This window comes from Convolutriloba macropyga, chromosome 6 (genome assembly GCF_964194025.1).
Source record: "Convolutriloba macropyga chromosome 6, txConMacr16.3, whole genome shotgun sequence".
NCBI classification, from domain to species: Eukaryota; Metazoa; Xenacoelomorpha; order Acoela; family Convolutidae; genus Convolutriloba; species Convolutriloba macropyga.
This window is the reverse complement of record NC_134473.1, coordinates 23,723,228-23,749,236: the sequence shown is the minus strand read 5'-3', so window position 1 is coordinate 23,749,236 and position 26,009 is coordinate 23,723,228. Positions and strand designations below refer to the sequence as shown.

At 38.7% G+C, this 26,009-nt stretch overlaps 1 protein-coding gene across 1 annotated transcript in view; it reads left to right on the top strand.

Moving 5' to 3' along the window:
• Nucleotides 1–24,328, top strand: part of LOC142341582 (epithelial sodium channel subunit alpha-like) — a 57,740-nt gene extending 33,412 nt beyond the window's left edge. Inside the window, exons 3-11 of the mRNA XM_075392634.1 lie at nucleotides 522–659; nucleotides 15,937–16,043; nucleotides 16,115–16,278; nucleotides 16,384–16,479; nucleotides 16,635–16,758; nucleotides 17,900–18,042; nucleotides 18,437–18,684; nucleotides 23,465–23,540; nucleotides 23,870–24,328. Coding sequence (XP_075248749.1) covers nucleotides 522–659; nucleotides 15,937–16,043; nucleotides 16,115–16,278; nucleotides 16,384–16,479; nucleotides 16,635–16,758; nucleotides 17,900–18,042; nucleotides 18,437–18,684; nucleotides 23,465–23,540; nucleotides 23,870–24,229 — 1,456 coding nt within the window. The 3' untranslated portion in view covers nucleotides 24,230–24,328. The remainder of the gene's footprint in view (nucleotides 1–521; nucleotides 660–15,936; nucleotides 16,044–16,114; nucleotides 16,279–16,383; nucleotides 16,480–16,634; nucleotides 16,759–17,899; nucleotides 18,043–18,436; nucleotides 18,685–23,464; nucleotides 23,541–23,869) is intronic.
• The last annotated feature ends 1,681 nt before the right edge of the window (nucleotides 24,329–26,009 follow it).

Sequence of the window (26,009 nt, the reverse complement as noted above, 5' to 3'; positions counted from 1 at the left end):
TACAGCCCGAGAGCAGTAAGTCGCGGATCTTTCCCACTATAGCCTCCCCGCCCACGAAATTACAGCCCCAATCCCACTACAGCCCCAATCCCATTGCGATTTGTCTACGGGAATTGGGGGAGAGGGGTTTGTTAGTTATATGACCACTTAGTTGGAGGGGGCGGAACTGCGGACACTTTTACATAACATGACCATCTGACCACGGGGGTGAGGGGCTATAACAGAAAGAATACCCGTGACAGTTGAACAGTTTTGGTGGCGAGCCATAGTTCGAAATCGACGTTATGTCGTTACCAGCAATCAGAGGATAGTTATAAGTTTCCAATCTTGTATTATTTTTTATGGAAATATCCATCATTGGAAACGCATTCGATAGTAATTGAGCATTTCTGTTTTCGATTTTTTTTATATAATTCAAACGTTTGTTTTTTTTTATTTGGACATTAGCTATCTTAATGCTCTCGGCAACCCAATTAATGTTGTAATCGTTGAAAAAGGAGGTTTTTCTTGGTGTATTTCAGGTACAATTTCTCCCAGTTCCGAGAGATGCATGAGATGATGTCATTCTCGGGTCCTCACAAGCCCTACTCCATGTCGCGCCTGAAACCGACCGACTACTTCTTCGACTGCACTTTCAAAGGAGAACAATGCAATTTCGAGTAGGTGTTTCACTTAGCATGAACTTTTCATTGAGAAAAAATCAGTGAGGTACTTTTGGTTCACAGGCTTAGAACTCAACTTAAAGGCTCAAAAATTCCGGTGAGGCGTCAATTTTTGGATTAAAAATGTACTAGCTAAAGCTGAGCAAGATTTTGCTTCTCAACCGCGGTAAATGTATTTAGCATGCAAATTAAGTCGAACGCATTTTTTACGTCGAGCAGAGTCTGGCGAAAGCATTCCGGTAGATTATGCTTCACCATACACCATCCAGCAAAAGTCCCCGGGCAAGAGTTTCACCATTAATCTATCTCTAACTAGCGTGGATTAGCGTGTAATGCGTATTCCACTCCTTTTTATCGGGGAAAAAGTTTAATTTCAAATAATTTTAAATATTTAAACTATATGCAAATGGTGGACATTATTGGTGTGGACTGATAAAAAATTACACTCCTAGACAATTAACATGACGAACAAATTGAAAATAAGAATTTTTTATTTAGAACAAGTTAATAGTCGGGGAAACACTAACACCCGAAATCCCAACAAGAAAGACTTAGTTTGGCAGAAAGGTTCTATTTAAAGATTATTCACGATGTGCCCAATCCTGGCTCTGTTTTCGGCTATTAATTAACTCAGCTGATCAAAAGGTAAACTGATATAATTTACTGGAAAAGGTGAACAATTTCAGTAAGGAAACAAACGTATTTCGAGCACTGAAAAACTAAAAAAACTGATTCAAAATAAACAATCAATTTGAAACTTATCAAATAATCAAAGTTATCGTTCATTAATATCAGCTTCATGAATCTCTTGTTCTCGGCTCTCGATATTCTATCTCATATCATTCTTCTCTCAAGAAATACCAACTTTTCTCTACGGCGGATTCCATTTTCTCTCTCTCTATCTCTATCTTTCTCTCAATCTATCTATCTTTGTTACTTAAGTTTTAACTCCTCTACGATATCGGAGTGACTAGGGTCTTTTTTAATATCACAAATAGCAGCAGTGAGTTACTCCTTTCTATCAACCAGTCGAATCACAACTTAATAAAGAGCGCGAAGAAAGAACTTGTTTGGACCGCTGCGAAGCACTGCTGCCGATGTGATTTTCTTACGTAAAATTTGCTATGACTTCAAATGAACAACCACTTGACCTAAACGCCTTCTTTAGAAATTGCAGATCTCCATTCACGCTATTCAAGCTAAACAAAACCAGTATCAGACTTCTTAAGCTACAAATAATCAATCGGTCAACCACTCAACTAAAGAAATTAGCCATATTTGGATGTTTATTATTCACACATTTGTAATTCTAAATCAATCTCGACAAAAAATGACAACGATGGAACCATCTCACGTAATGCACTATATCCCTGCCAAGTATTCTGCAATAACGGATAATGATAAACTGTTATAAACGTGGTCCCTCTACTAAAAACAAAGTTATCTTGCCGAAACTAAGCCTTTTTTAAGTGTTGTTATCGCATATTCCCGATACTTGGATTTCTACACTTTTAAAATAAAACTTGTTAAAGCGGGATTTTCCGTTTTTGATCCAGAGGGATTTGCGTTTTTTTAGTTGGACTTCAATTCAAAAAAAACGATGAGAATTTCAAATTCTGCACTCCTCTCTTCTACATTATTTTTCTCCCAAGCAATTGCTAGGAACTTTAAACCTTCTCTCATTAACAATTCACTAGAAAAAGCTGGCTTTGTTGTCTTTCTCCGCCAAATACCCAAATTTGACCCAACAATCCATCAATAAGAAGCCCTTGAGCTCCAACCATGGGCCACATCCGATCTCCAGTAGGTTAAATCCACCGTCCTCTCGCAGTTCTATCGCCAGGTTGTGGGTACGCATCCGAATTATTTTGATGGCAACCCAGCATGAATGAGGTCGGCTCCCATTTTTCTTCATCTTCAAACACATCTGGATTTTATGAGGGGGTCACGTGGTGCTTAGTCAGGTCAAGTATAAAAGGTCTGCAGGTGGAGCACTTACTTAAGTTAACTTCACCAATCTCAATAAACTCTTAAAGCACTCAAGCGGCACAATTACGCTTCAACTTGAAGGGAACTCGTTGATTTTTAACAAGATTGAACAAAAATTTTTTTCTGATTGAATAACGTGTGCTTATTTTGATTTCTACTGTAGAATTAGCTTACTACTACACTATTTCAGTTTTTACCAGCTCTATTGTTTTAGCACAACACAGTAAGCTCAAATGGCTAATATCAATTGTCACGTTCAAGCTTTAGAAATTTTTGTTGGGAGGTTTTTTTACGAACACCCCACTACAGGAGATTCTATCAAAATATTTTACGCGCAGATGAAGCGCAAGTTTTCCTCGTTCTGATAGTGGGCCTTGTCTGTTCAGCCCAATCAGATTCTTTGGGATTCGTAGGCCGATTGCTAGGTAAACTGAGTTCACGAGTTGTTTTCCCTTATCGACGAAGGGAGTAAAATTTACTCACGTTCCTTCTACTTTCAGAGCATACTTTCCTGGTCTTCTTCTTTATTGAATTATGTTCTCCTTTCTATCTCTTCGGTTTGTTTATGATCGATGTTTTTTTAGGTTTCATTTCATTTTATTGGGCAATCTACTTAAGGGTCGATGGATTTTTTGGCGATGTTGAGTTCCAAAACAGAGGTTGTAGGGATCTTGTATATACAATAATGGCTGCATTTAAAAATAGTTACAATGAAGTGCTACACACTTTTCCGTATTTCCGCTGGCTGAAAGGGGGACCAAACTTTCAAATATCCGTACATATCCATTAAACATATCACATCATCATTTTTTGCGTTGTTTGGGGGCATGCCTTGAAGTAGCACTTTGGTTCTAGAATCTATATACACTGCGGTAATGTAAGCAACTAAAACTGTAGATAAAACTGGATTAAATTGGCGAACAATGCCTACCACACAGAAAAACAAGAGTCAGTTCCATCAAATACAAATTATAAATCAATCACTCTAAGTTCTGGGCATAACTCTCAAGTTAATGCTTTGAACTAGTAGTTATTTACAACTCTTCGTCATTCAGCCGTTAACCGGGTGAGAAGGACGATTTTTGGGGAAGTGACACTCTCCTATCTTTCAAGCCCATTGCCTCAATCAAATCTCGTTTTTTGGTCTGCTATATCAATGCGGGCAAAGCGGTCGCCTAGTTCAGTTCGAAGATTGATTTGAAACTGGGTTGGGTTCTAATAGCTTGTCAGGTGTCCAGTCGAAAAGAATCAAACCTGGGAGAGCAGTCTGTACTTTCATCCCGAGGAATTCTCGACTACGGAAAAGTGATCAATTGTCGATGGAAGGGTCTCTTATACAAGGGTACAGGATCCTTTACAATTGATCGATAAATTGGGTACACTTCGAGATCCAGAGCTATGACCGGTAGGCAGCTAATCAAAACAATGGCCGGTCGACTATGGCGAGTATTCTAACGGAAAAGCAGATGCTGGTTCATGATCCCTTCAGCAAAAGGATGGGAAATCCGCTCCACACACTGCTTGTCGACAACCTCCGTACGCAATTCACTTAAGTTGGATCTTAAAAATTCTAACATATCTGGGTGATCTTGATTACAGAAAGCATTAGAGATCTCTGCTCCAAGTTTCTCGGATTCCCATTTCCAGAGCGAAGCAATTCGGGGTCCGCAGTAAAGGGTGCTGTTGAATATTGATCGCCATTCCACTGCTTTACTGATACGTCAGCGGATCTGGGTACAGAATTAGGGTTTAACACGTGTTCTCAAATCGTCCAACACATGGTGTCCTGATCAGACGTCTTCAACATCCAGAAAAAGGACGACCACTCTGTTTCAATCTATTGATAAAATTGAACAACTTGTAGGCTGACAATATAGCCGTAACCAATGAATAAGTACAATGAGTCGTACAAATGGTCTGCGGTTGGTTCTTTTGGCGTTATAAACACTTCTTGCGTGCACAATTTTAATGCAGCGCGCAGTAAGCTCAAGAAAATGCTTGACAAATAAGCTCTCGTCTTGAACATGGAGAGTGAACTCAGACACAACTTCAGATGGTTAGTCCCCACGCAGTGTGCGATGATTTTCACTTCGGACAGTTCAGCAAAGTAGTCCCTGTTCTCGGAAATTAGGAAGTGGGGCTTCCGTAACAGGTACTGCGTTGCTTTAACTCGATCGTTAATTGGTTGGGTTAACGCGACAGCCAAGTTTACATGGTAGAGTCTGCTAGTATGATGAAATGGTATGTTCCCAAGCAGATTAATTCTCGTTTTTGTTATCATAGTAAAATCCACTAGGTCGAATCCATAGTAGGTCAACAGTTCAGGACGAGGAGTTGCTTCCCGCATAAAGTCCAGCTTCAAATTGTCGAGAATTCTATGTAGCATCTCTGGTTGCATCAAGGTAGCTGGGATTATTCGTCTAGTCAACGAAGTCAGAGCGTCTTCAAAGATATATCCGGAACTGTGCAGCCCAATTTTGAAAGCAATTAGTTTTTCGCGCAACGCATTTAGTACCTGCAATTCATTCAGCATCGGAGTTGAAAACCGTGAAGCTTCCCGATAGAAATCGTGATGTTTCGAGCTTATGAATAACCGCTGGCAGTCCAAACTCCGTCAAATTCCTCCAAAAACCGATTCGTCGCATCACGAATCATCGAGAAGTTTGCATTTTTATCATGAGAAATGTTCTTTAGATGGTTTGCGGTCTTGTTAGGGGAAAACCTACGCAAGTGAATTCTCCCTCCAGTCTCCAGGGTTATTATCTCAACATCCTTATCCAGAAATTCTGCCTCTCATCCGAACTCCTCAATTGCTTGTCTCCCCTACAAAATCCGAAGAGTAAGAAGTAGTGACAGAATCCTTGCTTCAGGAAAGGTGTTGAAACTATGGCAGCTGCTGCGCAAACCAATAGCGGCTTTAACAATCACCGTCTTCTACTGTGGGTGCTCAGTGAACCATTGATGAACATTTCGACCACCTCTTCTTTTCCGATAAAAGTCACGCAATGTTTTCCACTTCGTATTCTATTCCTTTAGTTTTTTTGAGGCCAATACTGATAAAACTTTCAGTCAGTTTGTTTTTACCACAAATTCGAAGTTTTTAGCCACCATCCCATTGTTCTGCGAATTTGAATGAGAATGTTTGGAGGGCGATGACTAAATTAGACTTATTGATAGCTTGAGGAATTGGGGAAAAGATCGAGACCTAAGTCGACTACACAGCCTTAGCCATTATTACGGGCGTCTTGTTGAGGAAGCTGCTCCTGTCCGTTGGTTATCGACCATCACTAACGAGTCCGTCGTTAGTAATGATCGATAAGTATTAAAATTTTTGTCAAACTTTTAGTGGGTGGTAATAAGTTTTCCACATTCCTAATAGCTACTTGTCACTTCCCAGCTAAAAAAACTGGGTGGATCTCCCTTCTTGGTGGCCTTGCAAGCTCCCTATCAAGAGAATCTTATGTTGTTTCCCCAGATTCTGGCACGACCGTTGGTTGATCCAGTTCTGATTCATCAGCAATGATTTGTTTCAATGGCAGTTTGTCAATAGCTACTGGCGCTTCCTGTCCGTTGTCGTCCTGTGGAACCTATGCTGGCATCCAATTCGGTTCCAATTCAGGTGCAATTTCCTCGTGAAACATTTCTTCCAGGCCTGGTAAAGTGTTGGCCTTATTGAGTTATATCGCCCTCTCCCCTGTGCAAAGAGTCGTGCCTTAACGTTATGCGGCGATGCACGTACTTGTTTCAGTCTGCCTGGGTCCTCAAAAAAATGGATCTGAAAAGTGTGGTCAGCTTTTTTTCATTCGGGTGTCTAGCGTCACCTCTCTCCAAGTAAGGTTTTATCAGGTGGTATTTTAGTATTCTCCATCTCCGATGTTTCCTCGGTTTTGCTTCTTTTTAAATAATTTCGAATGTTCAATCTTGTACCGGATATGGATCTTACTACGGGACAAAACAAAATTTACGAGCCTAAGCCTTCTGTTTTGAGTAGAACCACACATAACGTTGTTTTTCTTAAGATTTGTGAGCAAATTTGTTTTGTCGCTTATCTTTCTGCTGTCAGTGGTTTACTCTAAGGGATTCTCTAGCTGATCCATGAGCCTCTCAGAACAGACGTGACAAATCTTCGGAAAAGCCGTCTCTTGTGAGTTGCTCACCTTGTGGCTTTGGATAGAACAAGTCTATGTGATAGACAAGGCTCTAGGGGGTTGCCTGCGTTGTCCTATGGGTTTGACAGAACTGCGGCCTGACAGAACTGTAGTTCGAGATCACATCAGCAAACAACCTGATGTTTCTCTCCACTCGGCAGTTGCTTTGAAGGTGATATGGTGAAGTCCTACTTTTTATCAATATACAACAATTTCCAAACCTCTAACATGTGCTGGTTCCTGAAGTTCTATCCCTGAACCGTATCGAGTGCATCAGCTAAATCAAATAGCAAAACCAGTTTTCTAGAGTCACTTGGTTAAATCAGCTGCTTGGGTGTCCCTAAGCAAAATACAGTCCACATACTTCATGAACAGATCGGTCACTTTTAATTTGTGCTGAGCTTGCAAAGCATTGTTCATTGTAACGGGATCTAAGATATCTGAAACTATTGTATGAAACTGTATTCTAACATTCAATGGTAGCAGTCCTCCGATTCTCTTTCCTACAGCGGTTAACCTAGTTGCACATGGTAGACACCAGGCCAGCATCCTTTAGACATCTTGTCTCATATGTGGCCACCATAAAATTTGACGAATCATTCGCAGCGTTATTTTTACAGCAAAATGTGCGCCACTGACTGGGGATGCAGGTAACTGATACAAAATCATCTTCCTGCCCACCACTGGAATCACAATGTGGAGAATTGCGGGTTTGCCATTCCATTAAACCAACGCCGATAGAGGACGCCCTTCCTCACATGAGATTGTTCAATCTGGACCAATATGCTAAAACTGCGGCCCTATGCTGAGATGCTTCTCCCGCGATACTACGATTGACCCAAAACTTTCGACATCTTCTCCAAAGTTGTACGGAAGCCACAGAAACGCTCTGATTCTAGCTTCATCTTCCACGTCAAGCGTTTCTCTAGTCTGTTCATCAAGTTGGTTTTTTAACCAAGTACAAACTTCTGCGTTCTACCTCTTTACTGGCGATCCAATAGGATTGTCGTGTCAAGGCGAAAGCCACTTCGAGTGAAATAGGTTGAGTGCAACAAGCCATAAATTCTTCTTTTTCCCCAGAGCCCAGTTTGGTTCCTCCGAATTCTGTCTTGGAAGACCATCAGTGTTACCGTGCTGATTCCCTGCTCGGTGCACGAAGATAAGATCCAACTCGTGGACATTTTAATTCATCCTAAAGGTAATATCAGCTTCGTCCATTCGAAACATCTATCTAAATCTGGCATGGTTGCATCTCAAGACAAACGGAACAAAAAACAGAAAAAAACGGACAAACGGAAAAATCTTGGCCGGTTAATAATTCAAAGCTTGGATCGCCGTCATGGCATCACTTTTATTGGTATAAAACATCATGTCCGTTAGGCTTAGGACACGAGAAAAATTCACCAGGATTCGGTCCAATCCTTTGACTTCGTTGGCAAGAACTGGTCCAATACTCACTTTCCTGGCATTGGTGTCTGCAATAAAAGAGCTCATTTAGTTTTGGTTCTGGATACGAGTGTAGTCACTAGATCTAGCCTCAGCTGGTCCAAAAAAACTTGCTGAGCCAACATCCAATAAAATTGTACGTTTTTCTTGATCAGATCGAGGAGGGGTTTTGCCATGCTTGAAAAATCCTTATTGAACTTTTGGTGGTAACTGGCAAATCCATTGAAGGGACATATTTCCTTAACTGTCTGGGGTATTGTCCATCCTTTAACTTTTAAGTTCGGGGTCGGGACATGTTCTTTCCACACCAACGAGATGGTTTAGGTACACCGCTACTGATACTTTTTCAGCTCAAAAAGACTCTACGCCGTTTTTTTAGATGTGGTGTAACAAAAGCCGTCTATCCGGTGTAGCGAATTCCGCCATTGCCTGCGCTCAGCGGCTACGGGAACCTGTGAATATCCACTTGCCGGATCCACAGAGGAGAAAATGTGTTTTTTGTCAAGCCGTCAAACATTTGGGCCTGGTTAGGCATATGGTAGGCATACTTCAATGTGAGATTGTTCAAGTTTCTGTAGTCTACGCAGAACCTCCATTTCCTGTCTTTCTTTTTTTTATAATACAATTGGTGCACTGTATGGACTTTTAGACCGTTGTATCAAGCCCCTCTTTAACATCTTCCGGATTTTTTCATGGATGATGTGTATCCTTGCTGGGGAGATTCTATGAGGCAGCACCTGGGTGGTTTTGTCTCGCTTATTTCAGTTTGAAGCTCAACAACGACGGTCGATCACAGCTCTGAATTTTCCTAGGCAAAAACATCTCTGTATCTGATGACAAGTTCTTCCAAAGGCTGTCCTCTGAACTCCGGGGACTTCTGGACCAAATTTTGTTAAGTTATGCTCGGATATTTGTTGAGGTGTTTTGAGCCACCACCTGTTTTTGCCGCAAATTTTTATCTTACTACTCAGAGGTGATCCTCTTGACTCCCATTTTCTTCCTCGGGCTGAATTTTTTCGTCGTCGTTGACATCGAATCCAATGCTTCCATTACTGTCCTCGTCATCATTATAGATACTCCCGGAGGCCATCATAACCTCAACTTGGTGCTTCTCCTTGCTAACCTTTTGCAGGATCGGAGTGACAGCTTCCTTTGGTTTGGCGTCCAATTTCGGGTTTGTGTTACCATTCTGCGTGGTTTCCCATAATTTTGAACTGCGAGTGATCTGCGAGAGAACCATATGTGACTCGACTGGGGTCGTGCAACACCGCTTTGTCTGCAAATTGATTTAGCATTATGTGTTTGTAGATTTCTGAGTCCAAGAATCATTTCTGTTTTGAGCTCATCTATTATAAGAACTTCGCACTCGTCATCGATGTCACCCATATTGAGTTGAATTGTTGCTGATCCTGAAACCTTCACGTATCTTTCATCAGCTGGCTGCTTTTCAGAGTCCGCGGTATCAAATCTGCTTTTTCGGTTCTTTAATTTGGTCAAATGTGGAAGATCTTATCTTGTCGGTCGAAGCGACTGTGTCCAACAAAATCTCAATTAGAGTCCCGTTCACCTCCCTGTAATCGCAGTGTTTCCCGTTCGTATGTCTGGCTCTCCTCATTCCATTTTTTGGTCTGGAATGCTCTGGTTCTCGTTGTTGACTGCTTCTTCACTGGTTGGAAGATTTTGTTGTCAGTTAGATCTCGTTCATTTTGGCTGGGATAAACCTATTTTAAATCCTCGGAGGCTCCCGGACCTTTCTATTTTAAATGGTTCTGTTTGGTTTTAGTACATTCCCGGGCGCAGTTTCACATCTGAGAGCACTTGAAGCAGCGAACTCCTAGTATTGAGATGCTCTAGAGCTGCTTCCTGACCGTGTTGGCGACGTTTTGTTCAACGTGGCTTTTTTCGCGTAACAGTTGAACAAACGACTCGTATTGTCGCCCAAATCCCCTGCCGGGGTCCGGGAAAACCGAAATCACAAACTTATTCGTCATCTCCGGCGTCCCTTCGATCATATTCGTTTGATTATTCACTTGCTTCTTCATCTCTTAGTGTCCGTCTTCATCTGGCCCGTCTCATATTGGCCACCTACAGCCTTAAATTGATTTCTCTCCTCTCACTGCTCTGTTGCTAACGAACTGGGTTGCCTGAATCTGAATTTGTCGACTGATTGCATCGATTTTAAAAGCCCTATCAAGTGCATCGTTGAAAGTGTTGAAGTCCTCCAAAAGAAGCAATTCCTCTATCTCCAGATCAAACAGCTCATTATTGAGGTGTTTCCAGTTAATGTCTTCACTCATGAATCTTTTCGTTGTGGCTATTAGAAGTCGGTCCCAGCAACCTCACCCTTCTGGAGAACTCCTTAATGTCCTCTTTCTCAACCTGGGCCAAATCCTCGAACTCTGCTCTAGCTCTTCCGGGATTTCTGTAGGGTGATATCTGCGGGTCTAAGTACGACATCATCTTTTGAAGAGTTAGGCCTAACAGGTGCCTCACGATTCTCTTGTTCTTGGCTCTCGATACTGATCTTCTTCTCTCAGCAAGGACCAAATTTCTCTGGGACAGATGCAGGCCTCTCTCTTTCTCTATCTCTATCGCTCTCTTTGTTACTTAAGTTTCAATTCCTCTACAATATTAGAGTCACGATTGTCTTTTTGAAACTGGATTATTACTTTGAATAGCAGAAAGGAGTTCCTCCTTCCTACAACTAGTCGAATCACAACGTAATAAAGAGCGCGAAAAAGTAATTTGTTCCAACCGCTGCTGAGCCCTCAGCCGATGCGCCTTCCGTACGTAAAATTTGCTATGACTTCAAATGAACAATCAGTTGACCTGAATGCTTTCTTCATGCCTTGCTAACTTCTATTCAAGCTATTCAATTCGAAAAAAACTATCAGACTTCTAACGCTACCAGTTAATTAACCGGTCAACCACTCAACTCAAGAATTTAGCCATATTTGGATGTTTATTATCGCACCATTTGTAAATCTAAACCAACTCCTCAAAAATGACAATGAAAGAACTCGCCCCAAATTATGCAATTACTCCCTGCCAAGATTGATTACACTGGGTTAAATAACGGATGATAACTGTTATAAACTTGGTGCTCTTCATAGAAACAAAGTTATCTTGCCACAGCTGAGCCCTTTTTACTTAAACGCATTTTAATTGTAGTGTAAAAGAAACCAATTTGTCAAATTAAAATTACTTCCAATATTTAAAACAAACGTTTTTGAACTTTACGTTTATCGTCAGGTTAAAACTGTTTTACATGTTGTTAAAAGATAAAATGAATATGTTTTTACATTTGTCTGAGACGACAATTAAAACAATTCTAGGAACTATTCTACAAAATCAATCAAAAATTTTTCCCTATATAAAATATTTAGCCTATTTACAGCTTATATTTACATCTGTTATCAATTTAATTAAAAACATTCCTATTCCGGATTTTTCGATTTTGGCCATGTTCTTGTATTTTTAGGGTTATTCCAAATTTGCCATAACTATAAGTATCCCTCTTTTGGAGGTTTTGCAAATTTCGTTTTGTCATGCCCAAGAAGTTTTTTGCTCTATGTAATCTCATCTAAACAAATTATGATTTGAACTAATATATTAGCGTGAGTACCCTCCCCCTATATTCATCGCGTGTGTTTAGTGCTGGCTTCAGCTTGCTGATATATATAGCTTCTATAATCATTAGTTTTTCTACTGTCCGACAGGCGTCCAGAACTTTCCATTCAATGTCATTCGTGGCGCCACGACATTTAACCAGATGTTGACCCACCTGTGAATCCTTCTTTTGATGTTCTGTTATCCTTGTGGTAACATGCCGGCTTATTTGCCCAACATAGATGGATCCACATCCATTACATTTAATCTCATATACCACGTGGGATTTCAGGTCTCTATTGAAAGATGATTTCAGGGTGGGGAGGCACGATCTTAATTTCCGCGTTGTAAAAACTACTTGCAATTCGCATAGTTTCTCCAGTTTGCTTGCAAAGTTTTGAGTAAGGTGACCTCTGTATTGTAGAAAAATAGTTGGCTTATCAATAGATTTAGTCTTGCTTTTTTGATGCTCTTTTGTTGTTGTTCCTAATTGGTCTTTACCGCCACTTATTATCTTTTCTAGAGTCTGATTCACTATTTTTGAAGACCATTCCTCTGGATATTGATTTTTGGTCCAGCAAGTTTTGTTCTTTTCAAGAGCCTGATCGAAGGCCAACCAATTAGAGGTTGCATTAAAAACCCTGTGAACCGCCCCTTGAATCACATTTTTGTTAAGCTGAAGCGGTGCACAGCTGCGAAAATTCAGTATTATTCCAGTGTCAGTCGGTTTTTCATACCAATGACAGGTGATATTATTTTTGCTACTCACATTTACGTTAATGTCAAGAAAAGCCAAATCCCCATCCATGTTCACTTTTTCTTAGGTAAATTGCAGGTTGTTGTGTAATGAGTTTGTAAATTTTAAATACTCATCCGGGTCACCACGAACCGTGCAGATACTATCATCCACATACCTTTTAAAGAATTTCATCTTATCATGCCCCACTGTCTGTTGATTGCTGCAATAAGTACAAATCCAAACAACATCCTGCATGTTGGCGTATTCCTCATTCGATATTTTTTGGCATCTTGCATGAAGCCAGTTTTGCATGACTCACATTCTACTCCTTTTCCTCGGTAAGTCACTCTCCGGTTACAGTCTTTGCACTTCCCGTTTATGTCGGATCTGGAAAAGTTTTCACTGAGCTCCGGTTTTTGCTGTGATGCCTCAAACGATTTCATCCACACGTTGGCTAGTATTACAGCCAGTGAAGCACCCATAGCCAGACCATCTGATTGCTCATACCAGATCCCATTACATTTGAAATGAACATTCGTCACCGCAAGCTTTAGCAAACTTTTCATGGTGGACCTTGGGATTGTAGTCACATATCCTCGGTACTCGGAAGACGGATTGCTACAGCCTTAAACTAAAACGTGTTGCAACGGGTTTTTCCATTTTTGATCAACTGGTATTAATGTCTGAAATGAAGTCAAGGTTTACGACTTTTGGGTGATAATTGAACTCTACCTTCGGAGAAACTGTCTAAAGCCTGTGTGGTAGATGGGAATGATTCGTCCCGTGGCTTAAGTTTGCATGTAGGTACTAGAATTGTAAACTAAAGTTTTTGGTCCTTGCTTTATCAATTTTCATTCTCAATTTTGCTACGTTGTACCCGAGACCTACTGTTTGCTTAAAAACACAAGATGCATAGGAGGTGTAGATGATTCAGCTATCCATTTTGTATTCGTTGTTTTCCATTTACAGCTACTCCAATAGAAGTGCATACTCAACCTTCTCGTATTTGTACTAATGAATTAAGGACGATATGGCGCAGTAAACAATTACTCTTGGACATTTAGACATTTTGTGAAAAATCTTCACAATACCCCCCCCCCCACACCAAAGGATAATAGCAGGTGTAACGGGAGCTGGCTTTGATTGCTAAACAAAATATAAATTGAGCAGCATTGCTTAAGGTTTCACCTAAGTCTGTCTCTCTTCAATCAGAACACGCTTCGATCAGCTTGAAGTCTAAGGAAGCTTAATTCAAACCAATATAGCAACAGAAAATATGGCCTAATTGAGACAAGATTTAGAAAACTCGAGTAAAATTTTTTTAAAAAAATGTCTATCGAGACAAATCCAGAAACCGCGTAGAAACACAATCCATCAAAATCTGCCTACTCTATCGAAAATTTAACAAAGTCTCCAAATCCAGGGTTCACCACAATGTTCAGTGATATCAAACGAATGAAAGAGGAAACATAAAAGGTAAAGACGCAACGAAAAATGAAGTATCAGAAAATTTTTGTCTTAAAGCCAGGCAATATTCCAAGAACCTTTTTCTACTGATTGCTTCAATCCATGTTTGGTCCATTGCGTGGATCATAAACCACTTCTTCTTTTTTAAAAGAGGTAAAATTTTTACCACCACTTACAACTATCTCAACAAGCACACCAACATATACCTAGTCCTACAAACCCACTTCAAATTTGCGCTATCCTTGACATCTGCTTTTGAAAATATTCTCAACTCGCTGATTAATCTTTTTTGTTCGATCCAATTTTCGTCTGATGTTTTTTAAATTTGTCTCAAAAACAGGATAAACAAGTAAAGCTGGATTGCATGAAGTGGCTGAACAGCTCTTAGAGCCTTACGCTTTGCTACTTGCTAAATATTTGATTCACCGAAACTGTTTTGAGAAGCAATTTGATGGGGAGCTATCTTAAATCTGTACAAGTCTCTGTGGGTACAATTCGCCTAAGCTGATGAAAAGATATGAAATCATGGTACAAGTTTCTGAGCAGTTTGGAACCCCTTCATGCGACTTCCTAAAGAAATTTTTCAATTTTGCAAGAGCCATTTCAATCCTTGTCCCGTACCGGTCATTAGTTATTTGGAAAAACTAATTGCTATTGGTTGACCTGAAATAAGGAAGGCAAGAACACTGTCGTTGCCTCAAATAGTTGTTGGCGAAACCAGCGGAGCTGAACAATTGTTCTGGAAAATTTGAAGCTGGTTGCAGATAACGAGTATTAGCATACGTTGAGTTTGGCTTTTTTTGGTTTTCCTTCAGTAATTCAAAAGAAAAATCAGACTTCTCGGGAGAAATTTTGGGCCTTCTTGTCTTTGGTTTGACGGAAAAGCTTTGCTTTTATGTCGCATAGCAAAAATGAGCGAGCCGAAAGAGTTTTTTTTTGAAACATGTAAATTACTCAGACTATAACCCTAAGGTTAGATATCTACATGCTCTAAAATGTTAAATAAATTAATCAGCATTGTTATTAATATAGTAATCTTCAAATTGTGGCTGTTCGTTTTTATAGGTAAAATAAGATTTGAGTTGTCGAAATGAGTTGTCGAACAAATTTCTGCGGATGTTGAAAAATAAACAAATGCAATACGCAGCGTAATCGATAAGACCTATGGCGGTTTTGCGAGAGGCATTGCTTCGCGGCCAAGTTCATGCCAAAGATGGCTATTATTTTTTTGGCTCAGAAAGGTTATTGTTGTTTTTCATCCAGTACTGTTTTTCTTGCTCCCTTCTTTATGTCCCTTTAATCTTTCTATTTTATGTTTTTCTTCCATATTTTTATTCTAATTCGAGTGCTACGTCACCATGCTTAAGGTCTATTCATCTCGTGTTAACGTTCTTTAATTATGCAACCTTGCTTATGCACCTGGAGAATACTGTTTTTGTAGAAACTGCAACCCGCATAACAAACTCATTGTCCACTGAAGACAAACCTGACCTACTACTACTGCCGCTACTAGTACAGGCATTTTGAAACGCGCTATGCCACCATGTATAAGCTCAAGTCTTAGTTTTTTGCACAAGTCTTAGCGTTCCTTAGACATGCAACTCAGGAAAGCCAAAAATGTCGCTTAACAGAAAGTTTCTGCTACATAGGGTAATAGACGCAAAAATACGCCTCGGTAGCGTAGGTGTTAAAACCTATGACGGGTAAACGAGGGGCATATGGGTTCGAGCCGGAGTTGGCACGAAACAGAAATCCTAATTCCTTTTAAACCTTCTACTCCGTTAAAAGATTTTTCTTGTGATGCATTTGCGGGCCTGTTATTAGGTGTTAAAGTTGATTTTAATTTCAGCTTTTGAAATAGGAGTTGTCATTTCAGAGATTTTTCTGTACAGAAAAGCGATTCATATGGAAACTGTTTCACCTTCCGATCACCTAACTATCGCAACAAACTACAAGATCCTTCAAACAGCAATAATGCTCTTGGTTAGATCATTTGATTAAGAATTATCTTAGATAAATAAAACATTTGTTTTATTCTGTCTGATGATATTCAGGTCTCAAACTGAAAGTGCGACTCCCTGAAACCTCAAACAACACCAGAGCTTCTACAAGAGGTATTAGAATATCAGCGCACGATGCTAATCAACTGCCGTCGTTCGCTGAAGATAGAGGGTTGTTCACTCCTCTAGGCGTTGATGCACATGTCAGATTCAACCAGGTTAGCAACCAGCTGACGAGTTTCTGCCACTCAAAGTGAATTTGATTGAAAGTCAGAGGGCTCATTAACGTTTTATTGTCATCAAATAATATCATTCGTTTTAAGAGAGCTCTGGAACGATATGATAATCGAAGGGAACATTGCAGCAATGTGTGGCCTCTCGAAAGCCCCCAATTGATTGGTTTGGCCTACAGCGATAAGGTGAGTTTTTTCGAAGTCAAATTTGCGCGGGAGTTTAATAAATTGCATGTCTCTAAAGAAGCAAGCTGGTTTTGCGGGTGGAACAAAATGTTTTTGAAGTTAGTTTAATTGTTTTTGGTAGTGGTAAACATTGGTAAGAAAATCTGTTTTTTTAGGTGTGCAGAAAGCTGTGCTTGGAAGACTCGTTGTACAACCATTGTGCATGTGCGCTTTCTACGCTATATAGGAACATATACCCAGACAGAGACAGATGCATGCTTGCTGAGAATGGATCTCACCGTGAGTACAGATTTTGAAACAGTTATCTGTACAAGGAAAGCGTACAAAGAGGGCTATGTTTTTACGGTCAGCCGCAGTTTTGCCTGCAAATATTTCCTAGACTCAATGTCAATAACTTATTCCATTACAGTCAGAGTCGATGTATCTATTAGTCAGTAGATCCACGCAGGAGCGTTAGAAGTAGGTTTTTGAGCATTTGCGGTTGTCGAAAGTAATTCAGTTTAAATGCGTTGTTTTGATTACAGTATATAATTCTCTGATTCCATGGCTTGTAGTCCATTTGTGACCTTTGGGAACAGTTCTATTTACCTCTAAACCAAGCAATCTATAGACCGCCCTCACCCGCCAGTTTTTGAGATCAATTTTGTCCGATGTACCATTTTACTCACTCCTAAATTACGGAGCGAGCTTTAGTTTCTATGGGCTACCTATAGGTATAGTGGCTGGGAAGTTAGGTTCCAAGTTTATATCAGTAATTGAGCCAATGATTAATACGCTGGACTGAGCGTTATGACACAGGATATTTATGATGAGATATTCGTGCCATTATCACACAAGATGTGGGCAGGGAATTCCTGACTAAAAATAGCATGAGAGCATCGAATTCAAGCAATAGGTGAGCTGTTGGAATTAGATTGGGCGACTTCCGAATGAGTTTTGTGAAATGGTGCATTTTTGTGAACGAAATTATAAAGAGGGAACGAATTTTACTCAGCTAAAACAAGTTCACCGGTTAACAATCAGGCAATGCATTTTTGAATATTCAATTGTTGTGCAACGTTATGGACATCAATCGTTCGGACTCCCTGCTTACCTGGAACTTATTCGACGAAATATCGAGGTTGCGAGGCCACAATATGTTTATAATCTCCTGGTGCCCAAATGTAGAACAAGTTATAACGAAGGTTGTTCTCTTATACAGTTGCCGTTATAAATGGAATAAACCTTTTTTCTAACGAGAAGTTATACCATCTGAACTTATCTTTCCACAATTTGGCAGTTTATCTTTTCAGATGCTGGAACTGTTGAGATTCTAAACGGTGCTTAAGCCAATAATAACATTCAATTGTTATACGTCAAGGTAAAATCTCATTAAATTGATTTTCACTTCCAGTATGCGAATGCGGGTGTTTGTTTGTAGATCTCTGCTGGCAGCAGTTTTCTGCCAAGAAGGTTGACCAGAAATACCAGCAGGAGTGTGACAGGTTGTGTCATCTGCCCTGTAGAGATGTACAATACATTCTGGCCCTCTCTTCTGCCAAATATCCTCACGAGAACTCTCTCGTTAGTTTAGTCTTGCGTGTGATCGGTACTAAACTTCTTCCACTAGAGCCTAGTTCTCTCTCAATCGACAATACCCATAGAAACTCTAATTGAACTTCAACGGTTTTTTGACAGAATTGATTTTATCTGCACCTGAAATTCAATCTGTAGCATTATGGGGAAATGAGAATCTAATCGAATGAGATGTTGAATAAGTTTAATTACGTGGGCTTTATTGTAATAATTATAAACGTAAGTTGGTATTTTGAAGGATATCCTTTTTTGAAGCATGCCATTAAGTTGCTATTTTGAGAGCAATTTGACGAAGGATACTTTTGCCGGTACGGGACTTTAAAGATGGCGCTCAATAACGAAATTGAAATTTCTAAAATGGTATTAGACTCACAATTTACAGATTCCGGAGTTGCTCAATCTGATGCGAAGTAGCAATCCAATTATCAAAAACGACTCTCATATGTTCCTGTCTGACCTCGTTCAGCTATTCAACATGTCCAACTACCCCAGGTGCGAACGGATACTAATGAAAAATCCGAATGTCAGTCTGTATACGCAGATCATGTGTTTTGTACATGTCAACCCGGAAAATTGGCTGGAAGAGTTGAAGACGGATGAGCTACTGTATGACCTGATTTATAAAATCCGGTCAGTTTGAAATAAAAACAAAGTACCATCAAAAGATTATTTTTCCATAAATGAAATTCATGCCGAAAATCACCCTATCAGTGATGTAACGCCGAGAGCTTTTTAGTTAGCTTTTAAAGCTGCAATATGTAGCTATATTGCGGTGCTCTTGGTTTTTGTTGCGTCTGACGCTCTTTTTCGTTTTACATTTGTTCACACAAGACAAGTTAAAGTATTTTGTTGAATGACTTCTTCCTCTCAATGACGTCGTGTGCGCTTGTGATGATGCCATTTCTAACTCTAAGAGACAGATTTTAGGTCATTTTGGTAACCATATGTTGATCATACGGGGCTTCTCGCTGAACTGAATTGCTTTAAGTTTACTTTTAAAGTTAATTAGTTTAAGGTCACAAAAACTCCTGTGTAAAGCAAAGGTCACTAATGAAGTCCAATTTTTAATAGCCGCGAAGCGATAGCGGCTATTATTGGGGACATAGTGTTTTTTACAATTCAAAGAATTTGAATTGTATTGGGGCGCTGTCTTTTTTTTAAAGATCTGTTCACACATTTTCATGATTTTTGAAGCCACTTTGGAGTAGTGATTTTGGTCACGCCAAAACAGGAAGTAGAGCGAGTGGTTTTGCGGCGTGAATTTTTTTGCTCTAATTTTAAAGTAGAGTGAGAAAACGGTGTTTGACCAAAAATTCGCTTTCTTGCTAGTGGTTTTTTTGTTCACACGCGGCAATTTCACTGATTTTTACTGTTTTTTCAATTATTTGGCTCGGATTTTTTTCTAAATGGTTTTCACAATCCGTTCAGAGTTCATTCAAGGCCTAGTTTTTTTTCGAACCAAGTTTCCACTTCTCGCTATTGGTTTTTTGTTCACATGCGGCACATTGACATTGATTTTTTGTTTTTCATTTTTTTGATCTGATGTTTTTAAAAACGGTTTTCCCAATTCACTCATAGTCCGTTCTAGGTCTAGTTTTCTGTTTAGTCAATGAAATTTTTTTGAATTGTACGCCAGGACTTGTCTTGCTATGTTTTTTAATTCGTCGTCACCATCGATGATTCTTACGACCTGACTTCTTGGAATTGACTTTCTCATTGACTTCAGAGACTTCTACTGCTTGGCATTTAAAATTTGTGCGCGTGACGTCATTTCTGCTTTTATGTAAATTGTGTAACTAACCTCACTCAGTAAAATGACTTCTGAACTCTCTTATGGAGCTTTAAATTTTATAAACCTTTACTAGTTAAAGATTAATAGTGTGCATCTAAGTAGTGCCAAACTTATATGCCCTAATTCTTGATTATTGGTCTTGAAATTTTGATTTTGAATATCAATTTTGAAAAAGCTCTTTAAGGGCTTTTTCTCTATTGACCGTATGTGTCATAAAATTGACAGTCCTAATCTAACCCAAAAAGTCTAGTGGTCTGTTAAAGGACTCTTGGTCGAGCTCTCCATCTTGTTTTCTTAGTTGTATTAATTCATGGAAGGCCACAGGCGTCTGTCGCGGCTATTTTACGGCAATGTGCCGGCTATGTTTTTTCAAGCGGATTCGATGACTTAAGCGACTCAATACTGTTTCTCAAGATTAAATTTGATTTCAGATGTCAGAAGATATAATTAGTTATTACCGATCATTAATTGAATTCACTGCCTTGGACAGTAAAACTCAAGGACTCTTCAGCAGGTGCCCTGAAAATTATATGAACATGCAATACAAAATAAAACACATCAATAACTTCTTTATTATCCGAATAATGTGTTCTAAGAGTAATTCGAATTTAATAAACTCTATTTTCTGGTAAAGATTTTTTGCAGAAGTTTCTCTTGGTCAAGGTATTAAACCTCTTTCACTGGAAATCTCACTCTTTTTTTGAGTCTGTTTTGATTTATGGTGAATAAACGGTTGACCAAACGATTGACCATGTGCTGGGCCTGTTACTGGCAGCTTGAAGAAAATCTGAAAGAGAAGTTGTTACAATCTGATCCAGGACTCCTTTTTCATTAGCGAGATAAATAACAAAACTGAGAGACCTTTTATAGCTGGGAAAGATAACTTTTAAATTACAGGGTCTGTTCTCTTTTTGAACAAAGTAGTCTTTATAATGTGTTTTGTCGACAATGCGTAGTATTCTGTTTAGTTTTGATGCAGATTAAATTTAAAAGGGCTTTCGAGATCAAATTGATAGCTCAAACCATCATAACCGTTGTTCTTGCCGATTTTTTAAACGTGTTTAATATTAAGATTGAAAGCAAGACGCTAATTAATGGAAGCTTGCGTATATATGAACGAAACTACACCAAGTGCTTCGGCTAGCTGCGCTGTTTTTGACTTCTGTAAACTTCTCGCCGAGCCCTTAATTTTTCTGTTTTGTAGAAGCGTGTCTCATATAACAATTTTCAATCTTTTCCAAGTCATTGAGAAGATTGTGGCTTCTAGAGTTTGACCTAATCTTAAAATTGTCTTCTCAGCTGCAAACATTTTATTTTTGAATCGGTTGCTACAATTCGAGGCAAGTCATTCATAAATAAGCAAAAAGCAATGGATGCCAACTTAATCTGAAGAACACGCGCATTATTTTCTATTTTACTGGATGTTTTGATCGGTGGACTGCAATTTTGGCTGATAGGAGACTGCAATATCTATATGCTTTCTATTTGGCAGGAAAGAGCAATCAGTTTGCCTCGAAACCCCATTCTTTAAGGTTTTTTTTCAGAACAAGTTGGTGATCAGGTGTATCGAACGGCTTTTGAAAGTTTGATGCAGGCAAAATCCATATTTTGTGAATCTTCTACATTTCACATCATTTGCGTAACTTAAGCTATAGCGTGTGCGCATAAACGTTTTGCATTAAATCAAATGGTTCATCACAGGGAAGTTATTGTTTTCAGGGAAATCCACCATTCTGGTGTTCAAAATTTTATCTAACACCTTGCTGAGGGATGACAAAAGGCTAATTTGTTGATATATTGAGTGGTGTTCCAAATTTCCGTCTTCTTTATAGGAATTACTTTAGCAGTTTTGGAGCAAACGGGTAAATTTTCTAGCATACTGTTATTTATCTGTTTAACCAAATGAAAACTAACGACTGACACCGCAGTTAAAGTTTGCTACTAATCGCATCATGACCAGCCGAGTTCTTACATTCTAAAAAGTCATTTCGGTAAGGATTTCAGATATTGCAAAATGAAATACGCAAGCATTTTTGTTTAATTTTATAGCATTTTTGCATAAATTTTGCTCACTTTTGCATAAAATTTGCAAGCATTTTTGTTTAAATTTGGCTCACTGCTTTCGTCGTAATATTTGTGTTTCTAATTTTTTTTCCGTACATTTACAAAAAATGTTATTAAATAATTCAACATCAATGTCTGTTATCGATTTCTTTTGCTGTCGAAAAATTCTTTGAAGACTTTAATTTTTTTGCTGAACCTCTAGACTGACACCACTTTTGATCTGTGCTATCTAAGAGGGTTTCCATTTCATTGTAATAGATGATTGTCCAACTAATTGTCATGAAAGTGTTATAGGAAAACAAGGTTGAAAAGAATAGATCTGATACCTTGCTTCCATTTTTCTCATTTTTTTAAGGAATGGACAATCATTTTTTGAGCGGTGTGTTGTTTTTATTAAATTTTTTCCCGGCAGGTATTGCTCACAGATAATAATTTCCTGAGTTATTGAAATCAATTATATCTTCGTGTTCCTTGTTTCGCCGCTGATATGGTCTGAGACTTGGTTTTGGGTGATCCAGTTGGTTGCGTTAAATACATATATTTTAATTTCACAGGATTCCAGATATTCAACATCTTTAATACTGTCAACAGGTTGTGTCAAATGAGCATTATCGGTTCATAAAGGCAGTTTTACCCCAAAGTTTTGGGTTGTGGATAGCAAACCCAATTCGTTAGGACGCCTTTGATTTAACGTATGGGGGATTTTAAAATTTGCAAGCATGGGTCGACGATTATGTAAATGTTTTGTTGTAATAATTAAATTCGACAATTATCGTAGGGGAGGGTGTGTTGGCATTTCAATTACCCAAGTTGCGTCTGAGTTCAATGAATATTTCTAACATTTGCGGAAAATTAAAACTGGGTCCATTTTGTTAGGGCTACCAGGCTTTAGAAGGGGTTATTTATTATAGTTGCATCTTTGGGACTATATCGCTCCAATTGAATGATTTTGAATTGTTGATCAGTAATTTAGTTAGTCAAGGAAACTATTTCATTGTCTTTTGATTTCCCGGAAATGAGTATCAACTTAACGTAAGTTTTTCAGAATTTGCGGTAATCTTGGTTTCGAACGCGAATTTGGCTCTAGTGTTAAAGGAATTAATTATTCTTAAATGAAATTTGAAACAATTTGTCTCTTGCTTAGGTATTTTTTTCCTTGAGTCTTTTTTTAATGCTAGAGTACAAAAACTAAGGGAAAAATTATGTAAAACTTTTTTCAAAACGTGATTACAGGATTATATAATTTAGGGTCAGAAGGAGAATTTCATCTCTATAAACGTCGGATGCTGACTCACTATTGAAGTTCGGTATAGAAAACCGTTTTTGGCCGTTCTGCTTCCATTTGACCCTTTTGTTTGCTTTGTTCGCCGTTTTATCAGTTCTAAAGCTGTTGGTAGATCGCAGAATAACCCGTCAATTGAACTCAATTATTTTGTTGAAATCAAATGTGTGAGTTATCCAAAGCAGGATGATTTTTGGCTAGATTCTGGTATATCCTGAAGTACTATATTATGAAATGTGGGGATAAATTAGAGAGAATAAGTTCTGCTTTAGGTCCATGTATGCCACCATTCAAGTGACCGAAGCTGAGAATGATCACGAAATTCAAACAGAAAACCCTGAAATACAGGTTAGCAAGCTCTCTGATAAAATTTTGATGAGTAGGAGCAACGAAATTAAATGCTTTTTCGAAACATCGTACAAATTGGGGAAATTTGGGAGATCTTTGAAGGAGCGAAGATCATACGCTCGCTAGATTTAAAGACGCATGTTAGGCTTCTTGAGCAACGTGATTGAATATACTACAAAAGCTTTTGAGTGCTCAGCTGGTATGAACTGATTTTCCAGTGTGATATAATTTTATATATAGAATGGTGGACTTTTCGATATATTTTAGCATGCAAAATCTTGATAATTGCAACCCGTGAAATTTTAGAATTGTCCCTCTTTCTGTTACAGCTGGAGAAACTTCTGGCAGAGATTGGGGGTGTGATGGGTTTGTGGGTGGGCATATCTGTCATCACTCTGATGGAGTTTGTGGAGATCATCGTCTTCTCAATCTACTTCCTTCGCAGCTCCTGGCGATGGCTGTCTAAGCTGCCACAGAATATGTTTACGCCGAGTAAATCGAGTGACAATGCCATGACCTATTCGACACCTGTGAAGTTAACGACAGAATGCAGTGAAATGACAACGTATGTCAACAACTATATCAATGATTCACTTGCCAGACAGAACCAGATGCCAATAGGTGTGCAGTATACCCCGCCTAACTATAGAGCGAGGGAGCCAACGTTTGAAATTGAACATCAATACTGAAGCAAGAAAACTAAAATATATATTGTTTATAGATGTTGATTCGTAATGCATTCAAAAATTATTTTTTAGTTGAATGTAACCATTATAATCTTTCATCTGCTAAAATTTTTCTCAGATCTAAGAATTTAAGAGAAATGTTCTGATTTGCTGCACCGGTTTATTTTGTACAATTTTTTAGAAGTGATTTTTATCCAGCTGCTGAAAAACATGAGCAAAGGTTTTTTCAGATATTGCAATTTTCAGTAGGAGATCTTCCTTTGGTCACGACGAAACAGGAAGTGGAGCGAAAAAGGGAGTGATTTTGGGGCGTAAAGTTTTGTACTCTAATTATAACTGTAAGCTGAGCGCAGCTATATTGCGTGCATCGTTTTTTACAATTCAAAGCATTTGAATTGTATTGGGGTGATGTCTTTAAGATCTGTTCACATCATTTCTTCAATTTTTGAAGTCAAATTGGAATGATGATATTGGTCACGCCGAAACAGGAAGTGGAGCGAAAAAGCTAGTGCTTTTGCGATGACATATTTTTTCGCTCCAGTTTTAAATTAGTGAGAAAATGTGTTTGAGCAAAAATTCGCTTTCTCGATAGTGGTTTTTTTGTTAACATGCGGCATTTTGACTTTGATGATTTTTTGATCAGATTTTCTAAATAGTTTCCCAATCCATTCATAGTCCATTATTCTAGTCGTTTTAGTCAATGACAATTCTTTACAGAAGTCACGACTTTCACGTTTGACTCCTGTCTCACCTCACTGTTTCTACGGAATTGATTTGGAATTCTTTCGATCATTGAACTACGCTAGTTTAAATACGGAGGAGGTCAATAGAGCAAAATCAAAACGGGATGAAACGTTAAAGCGTGGTCATAGTGCATTCAGTTATCAAAGTTCATTAGAACGAATGCTAGCTGGCATTAGTATTGAGCTTAATAGCCTAGAGGCTGATGGAAGTATAATTTGACAATCTCAACTGCACACAAAATGAGAGCTTTTTAACGCTTTATACTATTTCCTTTTTTAATACAAATTCTCAATTTTTATTGTTGCTTTTTCTGTTTCAATACCTATGTGCGTTTAGCAGTTCAAACGCGGCTTTTTAAAATTACGTTTTTTTTTGTTGCACATAAGTCACCAATTTCACTTTTGACTTCTGACTTACCTCACTCTCTGTCTCAACTGAATGGAATCTAAAACTCAGTGAGCAATATTACGAAAATACGTTTAAGCTCAAACAGCTAAGTCATACGATATGGAAGAAGCGAATAACGCCCGGGAGCTACGACTTCATGTTTAAGGACTTGGTGCATTAAGTTATGAATGTTCCTTGGAGGATGCTGTTTATTGTTGTAACTATTAAGCTGATTGTTCTCCAATTTAGAGGATGAAAGCGTTCACCCTATTTAATGAAAATAAGGAACTGTGAACGAAACACATTTTGACACTTAGGAATAAATTAGGCTTTTGTCAATTTTCTCGTGCCTTTAGTTATCAAAGCTCCTAGAGTGTACTGATAATTGGGTTTAGTATTGCGATTATTTCCCTCCAATTTAGAGGCGTCATTATTGTGGGGTCTACAGAAATTGCTGAAACTTTGCGACAGAAAAGATTAGGCTGTCGTCAATTTTCTCGTTTTTTTCGAAGTCTTTAATCCCAACGTCGGGACGTAAGTTACCGGCGGCTTCTGTAAAAAAACTTTTGAAGAGCACAGAAAGAAAAAATGGAAAGTTTCAAAAATAGCCGAAAAATTTCAAATTTGAAATGACTCAATTTTCAAAATCAAA